This window comes from Hyperolius riggenbachi, chromosome 8, assembly GCF_040937935.1.
Source record: "Hyperolius riggenbachi isolate aHypRig1 chromosome 8, aHypRig1.pri, whole genome shotgun sequence".
Classification (NCBI taxonomy): Eukaryota; Metazoa; Chordata; class Amphibia; order Anura; family Hyperoliidae; genus Hyperolius; species Hyperolius riggenbachi.
This window is the reverse complement of record NC_090653.1, coordinates 59,953,515-59,963,632: the sequence shown is the minus strand read 5'-3', so window position 1 is coordinate 59,963,632 and position 10,118 is coordinate 59,953,515. Positions and strand designations below refer to the sequence as shown.

Below are 10,118 nucleotides of genomic sequence, written 5' to 3'. Positions count from 1 at the left end.
GTCCCTCAAACATGGAAGAGGTTATCTGAAGTTTTGGGGTTGCTTTGCTACTTTAAGCACTAGTAGTGTTTGCTGTTTGCATGGTATTAAAAATCTAAAATGACCGAAACCTGTATCTCAGATGAAGGGCATCGATCTTACACTAGGACAATAATCCAAAGCATACATCAAGAAACACCCTTAAATGGTTTAAGACAAAAAGTATTAGAGAGAGAGTTCTTAAGCGGCCAGCAAGGAGCCCAGATTTAACTCCCATAGAGCACGATCTAAACACAGCAGTTGGGAGAAGGAACATTTGAAGTATGAGATACCTGGAACAGCTGGCATATAATTGATTGTTAAAGAAAGTGATTATTAACCGAATGGTGTGTTACCAAGTATTAAGTTGAGGGTGCCAATCATTTTGCCTAGGTCATTTTTTAACATTTTGTGTGAAATGTCAGATTTTTCTTTTCTCTGTTTTTGTATGTTCTTTCAGGGGCAACAAAATGATTACATATGAAAATACTAAAGCCTTTGTACTTGCAACAATTTTCTGGGAGAAGCAACCTGTTTTACTGCCAGAAATACAAAAATTAACAATGCAAAATTAACCTCCTTGCCATTCTAAAAAATCCAGCAAGGAGGCAGCGCCACACTTTTTTTATAATTTTTATTTTTTTTGAAATCATGTAGCGAGCCCAGGGCTCGCTACATGATAGCCGCTGAGCGGCGGCATCCCCCCACCCGCTCCGATCGCCTTCGGCGATCAGAGTATGCAGGAAATCCTGTTGAGAACGGAATTTCCTGCAGGGCTTCCCCGGTCGCCATGGCGACGGGGCGGGATGACGTCACCAACGTCACGGATGTCGGGACGTCACAGGGAATCCTGAACCGCCCCTCAGCGCTGCCTGGCACTGATTGGCCAGGCTGCGCAGGGGGCTGGGGCGGGGGGCGGCTCGGCGGGTAGCGGCGAATCGGCGGCGAGCGGCAGCGATCGTGTATTACACGCAGCTAGGAAAGTGCTAGCTGCGTGTAGGAAAAAAAATTATGCAAATCGGCCCAGCGGGGCCTGAGAAATCCTCCTGCGCAGGTTACCCCGAGCTGAGCTCGGGATAACCAGCAAGGAGGTTAATGAACAGAAGAAAAATCAGAATCAAATATCTGGTGACACCACTATTTGCTTTCTAAACAGGATTAATTATTTTAGGCACACTTCCACATCTTTTTTGTTTTTGAAGGGACTCGGCATCCAGGTTCTTCTAAACATTTTGGAGAACAAACGGTAAATCTTCTGTGGATGTAGGCTGTGTAATATCCTTCTATCTCTTCATTTAATCTTAGACCCACTCAAAGATGAGATCAGGGTTTTGTGTGGACCATACAACTTTTAGGTCTCCTTGTTCTTCATTCTTCATTCCTCTGAAGATAGTTCTTAATGGATTTGGCTGTATGTTTGTGGTTGTTCTGCTGCTGCAGAATACAATTTAGGGCTCAAGTCATAAGGTTGCCACACACATTACAAATGTTTTATTTTGATTTGATTTGACCAAATTATTTTTATATTGATCGGAAGTTTTTAAGAAACTGTTAGATTTAACACACACGTGTTTGAGTTTGCCGCAATGTTGGTTAAAAACAACGTAAATATTGAAAGTGTTGGTTAGAAAATACTCCTGCATGGCAATCTTGCACTCACAAATCAACTTTTGATCATTAGGCATTTTCTTAGAGCTACATTTTACACTGTGATATTTATCACCAAATTAAATCTCTGCACATCAATATCTCATGTGATCATCACCTGCTGTTTAGCAATTAAAATTACAGATGAACACCACATGTATACATATAGACAATCTTTTATAATTCCATCCTTTTTGTAGTTTATACAAACAACAACGTTTGGGAAGTACTGAATAGTTAAATATAATATATTCAGATTGATAAAATTTTGACAATCCATCTCAACACAAAACCATACAATTCTTAGTAAAGTTGACCTGAAATTTCCAACACGTTCAATGAATCAACTAATCAATTGTTTTGAGCAAAAACCAAACAAAAACACACACAAAAAAAACACTTTTGATTTTTCTTGGTATAACCGATCATTGTAATCAAATTCGGGTGAAATCAAACACAAACATTGTAATGTGTGGCCATCTTTAAACTTGCACACACACATTCAGGTGATCAATCTTTAAAATGTATTAATTCCTAATTGGTAAGTAAGTTTGGATGGAAATTCTAGATTAATATACACTTTTTTCAATGGCTCTCTTATGTGATCTTTTGTACCCAGTAAGTATCAGTTGCATAAAATAAACAGGCCTCTATTTAATTTACTTTACTCATAAAAGAGGTTTTACACCTTATTGATAAAATACCCTATGGGGCTCAGCAAATAAGAAAATACTAAAAACAAGTTTTATATTACCTCTTACCTACTTTTTAATACATTTTCAATAAATGCTTATAAATTATTATCTCAAAGAAGAAAACTCCAGATAAAAAAATTGAATTAGGGCTATGTTATGATATGTGCAGGGGTAATCAATATTTACTACTACATGCAATTTTACTAACAATACTTTACAACTAAGGATGTGTACACACATCCATTTGATTGGCCAATTTTACCAGTTCCATGTAGAATGAAAGTTGAAATAAACCACGACACAAAAAAGTAAATGAAAAATGTAACCACTTAGTAAATTCAAAACCTATTTATATGCATAATGTGACTTTACCTCATATTAAAAAAATCTCTGCCCTTCCTCCTTACAGTCTACACCTTCCATCCCTATGACTTCTCACCGGTGATAAGCAAAAATGCTGATGTTCTTTTCCGCGTTAATTTTTGAAAAAAGATGTCAAATTTGACTTTCAAGCAAAAATGCCATCGAAATTATTTTGTAATAAGTTAGTGATTTTTCAAATGTTTTTGTGAATTTCTATGTTAAAGTAAAGATTTTTTGCATTTTTGTGGGAAAAACGATTCTCAAGTTTTTGTAAATTTTTTGTCATATTACAAAAATACAATGCATTTCCGTGAAAAATTTTCCCTAATTTAAAAATGCATTTTTGATACAAAAATGACTGGCGAAAATTCATGAGCAACACTATTAACTCACGTTCAATTGCCCATTTGGTCAGAATGATCTACATTTACCATATTTTGGCCCATATGCAATTGACTTTTTCACCTGAGTTTTCTCCTAGGAGACAATTTTTCAATGTCTTTTTAAGATAGATTTTCAGCATTTTGTAATCGAAAAAGTACCCAAAAGTTGATGAAAAAGTACTATCAAAATTATTCTGAGTATTTTCTTGCTTGCTGGTGCCTTAAAATGCATTTTATTGACAAGTTTAAATATATCACCTAGGTGAAAACTCAGGAGAAAAAGTGAATTGCATATGGCCTCTTATCTCTAAAAAAACTAGCTCTAACTCTTCTCTTAAAAGCCGCTATGATGTCTTTATTTTTTAAGCTGTATATCAAAGGGTTTAGTATGGGCACAGCAGCTGCATTAAAAAGAGATATTAGTTTATTAGAGTTGAGGTCGACTAATGAATGGGGCCTCATGTACTGGATAGCAAGGGTCATATAGAGCAGAATGAAGACCGTCAGATGGGAGGAACACGTGTAGAAAGCTTTGCGCCTTCCAATGGTGGAACGAATCTTGAGAGTGGAGATCACAATGAAGACATACGACATAATTGTTAGGAAAAATGGACAGAAAGCTGCAATGAAGACTCCTACAGTAAGGATATACAGCTCCAAGAAAGTTGTGTCATTGCAGGTCAATTTTATCATAGGCATGACATCACAGAAAAAGTGATTGATGACATTTGATTTGTAACATGTAAAATTACACAACTGCAAAAGAATTGGGATATTTTCTAAGGCACCCCAAAGCCAACATGATGCAGACAGAAGAACACAGGCTCGACCATTCATGATTGTGCTGTAATGTAGAGGATCACATATGGCCACATAGCGATCATAACTCATTGCAGCCAATATAAACAACTCACCACACGTTAGGGTTAAAAAAATATAGATCTGTGCCAAGCAACTAGTCACAGATATGGTTTTATCGCCTGATATGAAACTAATGAGGATATTATGTAGGTTGTTAGTTGAACAACATATGTCAAAGATGGACAAGTTACAAATAAAGAAGTACATGGGAGTGTGAAGCTGACGATCCTGACAGACTAGCAGCATAATCATCATATTACCACCAAGAGTTACAAGATAAATGAACAGAACCAGAACGGGTATTATGGACTGCAGCACTGGAAGATCTGAGAAACCAGCGATGATAAAGTATGTTGTCTCGCTCACATTTGTTTGAGGTATAGTCTTAAATAATAAAATCAACAGGATTTGTTAGCTCTTAAAAAATTACAAACAAACATAATAAATTACAAGTACTAATTACTAAATAGAACTTTCTAATTTTATTGTGAAACTAAAGGTGGGAAAGGGAAAATCCTGGCATTTCTATTGGGAGATTCAAAATTTAAGCATTCGTACACAGTCTCAACTGAAGGATGTTAGTGAGCTTCCTTACATGAACTGCCTACTTCATATATTTCCAGATTATTTCAAAAGGTTTAAAGAGAACCTGGGACAAATGGAACATAAGGATTTATACTCATCTGGGACTTCCTCTAGCCCCCTGCAAGCCATCTCCTCGATTGCCATCCTCCCAATCCCCTCTGTTCTTCCTCAGTCTGGCCTAGTGAATTCCCCTGACTGGCCCAGTCACAGGCCACTGCAATGTGTGGTGCCAGATGTGTACATCCCGATCACCCTATTGTAGCCTGGAGCATTCTGCACATGCACAGTTCACTAAGACTGTAACTGCACTTGTTCAGAACGCTCCTGGCAATAGGAGCACAATCAGTGGGACATGCATAGCCTGGACTGTGTATGCACAGTGGCCTACAACCTGGCTGGATTTCAGACTGAATTTAAGACTCTGCTGTCAATCAGGTGGCCTACAGGGGCCTGGAGAAAGCCCAAGTGTAAATCCTTATAGATTCATCCCAGATTCTGTTTAGATCTTTACTTTAATGGGTCTTTTTTTAAAAAAAAAAGAAATCTATCCCTGAGAGCTTAGTGTGCTCTGCTACAGGAGTTTTCTAATTAATTACGTACATTAATAATGATATAATAAAACACTTGCCTAGCAGCACTGGAGTTTCTGGTGCAAATAGCAAGGATACTATCTGCATTAATAGTATTGGCATGCTGGAGTTTGTATATTCTCCTTATGTTTGCGTGTGTTGACCCTGTGCACTGTGTGTTGACCCTGACTACTCTAATGTCTTCCAACATCCAAACAACATACTAGTAAGTTATTCCCCCTCCCCACCATCAAAACCATATAATGACGACTATAGTAGAGATCACCCCTGACCAGAGATGAGCTTTCTGCCATGAAAACGGCAGTATCGGTAGGATGTAGATGGGAATGGAGCACTGCGGCCAGAGGCATTGATCTGGGTGATTTAAGCCACTGAGCCACAACCCACCCCTACTTATGATAAAGACATAGGCCTCAATTCACTAAGCTTATCTCCTGTCTTTAATAACTCTTCTAGAGTTGTTACCAAGGTGATAAGGCATGTAGTATTCAGGAAACATTTTACCTCAGGCAAGCCTAAAGTTAACTCTTCTGTCTTTAAATTAACTCTCTAATCCTTAAAATAACTCCAGAGTTAAAGACAGGCTGTTAATTAACTGCGTGTGAAAATAACTACAGAGGAGGTAAATTAACTACAGGAGAGGTAACTTAAGGAATGAAGAGGTAAGATAACTCTCTCACGTGTAGAGGTAAGTTTTCTCTTGCTTTATTATCTCTAGCATGATCTTAGTGAATTGAGGCCATTGTTAGTACTCTGTAAAGCACTTTGAAAATATGAAATTCTACTTTCGTTACAAAAACACACAGCTATGATGTTTTAACCTCCCTGCTGTTATGATTATCTCCAGATTTAGGGTCTAAAAGCCATGCAATTGTTTCACAAGCACAAATGGTATAAAGAATTGGTTGTGTAGTACGGATTTTTACTAGACCATTAGTAACAAGGAAAATATTCTCATATTTTTATTTTCAATTATATAGTGTTTTTTATAATATTGCATCATTCTCTAACATTTGCAGTTTACACACTACTCAGCATTCTAAATGATTTTAAGGCAGGCCAGTGAACGATTGACCTGTCCTCTGCCGAGAAAAAGAAAATACAGTGACAGACACTTAAGATAACAAGCTTCAGAAGACAGAGCTCTCTGCAACTTTGAAAGTCGTGGAGCTCAATGGCTCTTTTCTTAACTCTTCCTGTACTGGAAACAATATGAGACTTATGTCTCTGCTCCTAATGTTTTGTTTCTTTTAGCTGTACTACACATACAAATCATTATATCATTTTTTTTGCTTCAGTGTCTCTTTAAGTTGTATTACTGAAATAAATGGAATTTTGCATTATACTCTTATTTTTCGAGGTTTCACTTGTGAATTACAAAGACACTGCTACATGACAATTTTACTATGAAGATGCTATTTATCCTTTAACCCTCCTGGCGGTCTATTAGAAACCGCCAGGGGGCAGCGCAGCAGTGTTTTTTTAATTTTTTTTTGTTAAATCATGTAGCGAGCCTAGGGCTCGCTACATGATAGCCGCTGTGCAGCGGCATCCCCCAACCTGCTTCGATCGCCTCCAGCGATCTTTGATCAGGAAATCCCGTTCAAGAAGGGCTTCCCCTGGAGGGCGTCGTGACGTCAAAGGAAATCCCGATCCACCCCTCAGCGCTGCCTGGCACTGATTGGCCAGGCAGCGCACGGGGTCTGGGGGAGGCAGCGCGGTGATCGGCGGCTAATCGGCGGGTAGCGGCGGCGATCGGAATGCACACGCAGCTAGCAAAGTATTTGCAAAAAAAAATAATTATGCAAATCGGCCCAGCAGGGCCTGAGAAATCATCCTGCGTGGCATAGCCCGAGCTCAGCTCGGGCTTACCGCCAGGAAGGTTAAAGGCTGTTATTGATAATATGAACTTTCTTTTTTTCTTATGCTTTCCGAGATAGTATTACATTTTGTTTCTTGCCATTTCTCATCACATCCTATGTACCTTTGTGTACTGTGAGACCAGGCTAGACTGAAGCTATTATAAATATTTGGGATGGATTACTTATGCCTTTTCTGGCACAGTTCCACCCTTGAATAAAGGTTTCTGTATGCTGTAGTTCCATACCTGTAGAAAGAACATCTTCACCATCACACATGTAATATATAACAAAAGATGTAATCCAATAATTCATGGTTTGAAATTTATAGACATAAAATACATAAAAGAAGTTCAATTTAGGATATGAAATAAATGTAATACCAGAACAAATGGCAGCATGTCCACTAACTCATTTTTTGAATTACAGGTAATAGACAAAATAAATAAAAAATTGTACAATTTGATATCAAATCATTTTCCTGTCATTCTGTATTATTAACCCTATACCATAACATTCTTATTAGACTTGGCATTTCACTAATGCCATCCATGTAGGAGGTATTTTAAGCAGCAATTTTTCTTTCTTTGAACATGAAGTGAAAACTGTGTAAATCAGTTGGCCAAAGAAAAATAAGGTGGCATGCCATTCTTATAATATATCTGTTTGTGCCTCAAAAAAAAAGAAAGCAATTAGAGGATTTCCCTGGCTATTTTTTTTAATGAATCCTCATTTATAAAACTACTTGAAAGAATAGCAATAATGAGAATCATGAGAATTCCTTAATGTAGAAATCCCGGGGGCATGACAGAGCTTTGTCAGATGTCTTAAATTATATGAAACCATTTTTGTTGCGATGTTCTAGTTTGTTAATATAAAATATTTTAGAAGGTAATAATGTGAATTTTGAAGAATACACCTTCTGACTTCAACTTCTGATTTCAACAACCAATACCCAACAAAAAATCAGCAATACATGCAGCACTAAATAGCTTATAAAATAAAAATACTGTTTAGTCCTGGATGCGATGTTGTTTGGGCACACACACACACATACCACACAGTGCTGCCGATAATTATTCATACCCCTGGCAAATTTTGACTTAAAGTTACTTTTATTAAACCAGCAAGTCATTTTTGAATGGTAAATGACATACCGTATTTTTTGGACTATAAGACACAGTTTTTCCCCCCCAAAAGTAGGGAGAAAAGTCCCTGCGTTTTATAGTCCAAAGGCAGGGAGTCCTTGACTTATGATCACTCGTCGATATTAACCGTCGACCTGCCGCGATGTCAGGGACTCCCTGCAATCCCTGGTGTCCTCCTGAACTTTCCCTGCATAAATGCAATTAGTGGCAGTGACAGCCGCTGTCACTTACCTCATCACTAGTGCCCACAGTGATGAGCTGCTGGGCCCTTCCTGTCCTTGATGTTCTCCTCCGTGTGTCAAGCATCCTGATTGATTCCCCCTCTGTGAATATAACTAGCAGCGGTAGCCGGGGGGAACACATACCTCATCCTTGGAGCCAGCGTGGTCAGCCACTACTCTCTCACACTCTTTCACTCCAGTTCTGGTCGCATCTGTAATGAGGCATACAGATGCAACCAGGAAGTCCCAGCACTAGAGTGAAGGAGTGTGAGAAGTAGAGATGTCTTGAACCTCCGATTTTCGGTTCGCGAACTTCGGCAAAAGTTTGGTTCGCACAAACTTTTGCGAACTGCAATAGACTTCAATGGGGAGGCGAACTTTGAAAACTAGAAACTTTTATGCTGGCTACAAAAGTGATGGAAAAGAAGTTTCAAGGGGTTTAACACCTGGAGGGGGGCATGGTGGAGTGGGATACACGCCAAAAGTCTCAGAGAAAAATCTGGATTTGATGCACAGCAGTGATTTAAGAATACACGACAAACCTGGGTCTCCTAGTGGCACTACAGCTGAAGAGAGAAGGTCTCACTGCGTGCAACCTGCACCCCCCAGGAGACCTCTTCAGCTATGTATGGGCCTTAAACTTGAATACTCAACCTTTTGTTTCCACAACCACATGAAAAAGTTAAAACAGGCCTCATTTGTCAATATCAAAAAATACTTTATTGTGAATAGAGCAATCAGAGAATGTGAAGAGCTTCCACTACATATAAAACCATTAAAAACACTTTAGGAGCACCAGAGATTACACGGCATACCCTCACTTTAGTATCTTCTCCATACACACACCCACGCCATTCATTCCACAAGGATTCATGCAGGCATTTGTGATAATTACTGGACCTCTGAGCAATTGCACATACTAATCAAGAATCACTGTTTACTTAGAAACAAACCAGACTTAAAGGTCTAGTGAGAAGACGCACTGTCTCCGGGTTTGGCCAGCAGTTAGCACTGATATGCGCAGGAAGTGCAGTCCAACTTTTGCCACAACCAGATTCAGCTCTCGGATACACAGCACAGCAGCCCAGGTTAGCAAGCTTAGATAAGCAGCAGTTGGTAGTTCCAGCATAGCGTTAAACAGGCAAAGCATGCATAATCAGAGTCAGGGAGTCCGCTTCACAAAAGAGCCCTGCTTAAGGGGTCAACGTATCTCTATTATATCAGTTCCCCAGGGGTATAATGGTACCTCTCTTCCAAGGCTGCCCACACCGCGGCACAGCGTAGTCCTGTGGATGATGGCTGTTGGTGGTAGCTAGTGTAGTAGATCTACCCGCATGTGCCTATGCATCAGCGCACCGGTGGGGATCGCACTCGGAGCAGCGTAGAACTTGAGATGATGGGTGAGGCCGGCCTCATGTAGCTCCTCCCACTGACATGTTTCGGACAATGGCCTTCCTCAGGGTGTGGCTTAAGGTACGGAGGGATGGTTTCTCCCTTTATATTTAAAGAGCTCCGGTCACCTGACGTCTCCACAGGCGCCATCTTACTTCCTGGAATCTTTGCCCACACTTCAAAAGCCGAGTTTTGCTTTATATATATATATATATCTTTCCACAGTCCCCCCAAAAATATATAGCTGCTTTCAGCAACCAGTGTCAGGACATATGAAAGCACTTCCAGCCTTTAGATTTTGGAATTTTAAAGAAAGGAGACACAAAAGGGGAGGACTTGCAAGTAGATATATGGAC

The 10,118-nt window shown here is 39.4% G+C and overlaps 1 protein-coding gene across 1 annotated transcript; it reads right to left on the bottom strand.

The window, feature by feature from the left end:
• Positions 1 to 1,386: 1,386 nt before the first annotated feature.
• LOC137527341 (olfactory receptor 2D2-like) lies at positions 1,387 to 9,912 on the bottom strand. The gene is made up of 4 exons (XM_068247849.1): positions 9,727 to 9,912; positions 8,515 to 8,622; positions 3,434 to 4,351; positions 1,387 to 1,452 (listed from the first exon to the last, which is right to left on the bottom strand). The coding sequence occupies exons 1-4, from the start codon at positions 9,910 to 9,912 to the stop codon at positions 1,387 to 1,389; spliced, it is 1,278 nt and encodes a 425-aa protein (XP_068103950.1).
• Positions 9,913 to 10,118: the final 206 nt, after the last annotated feature.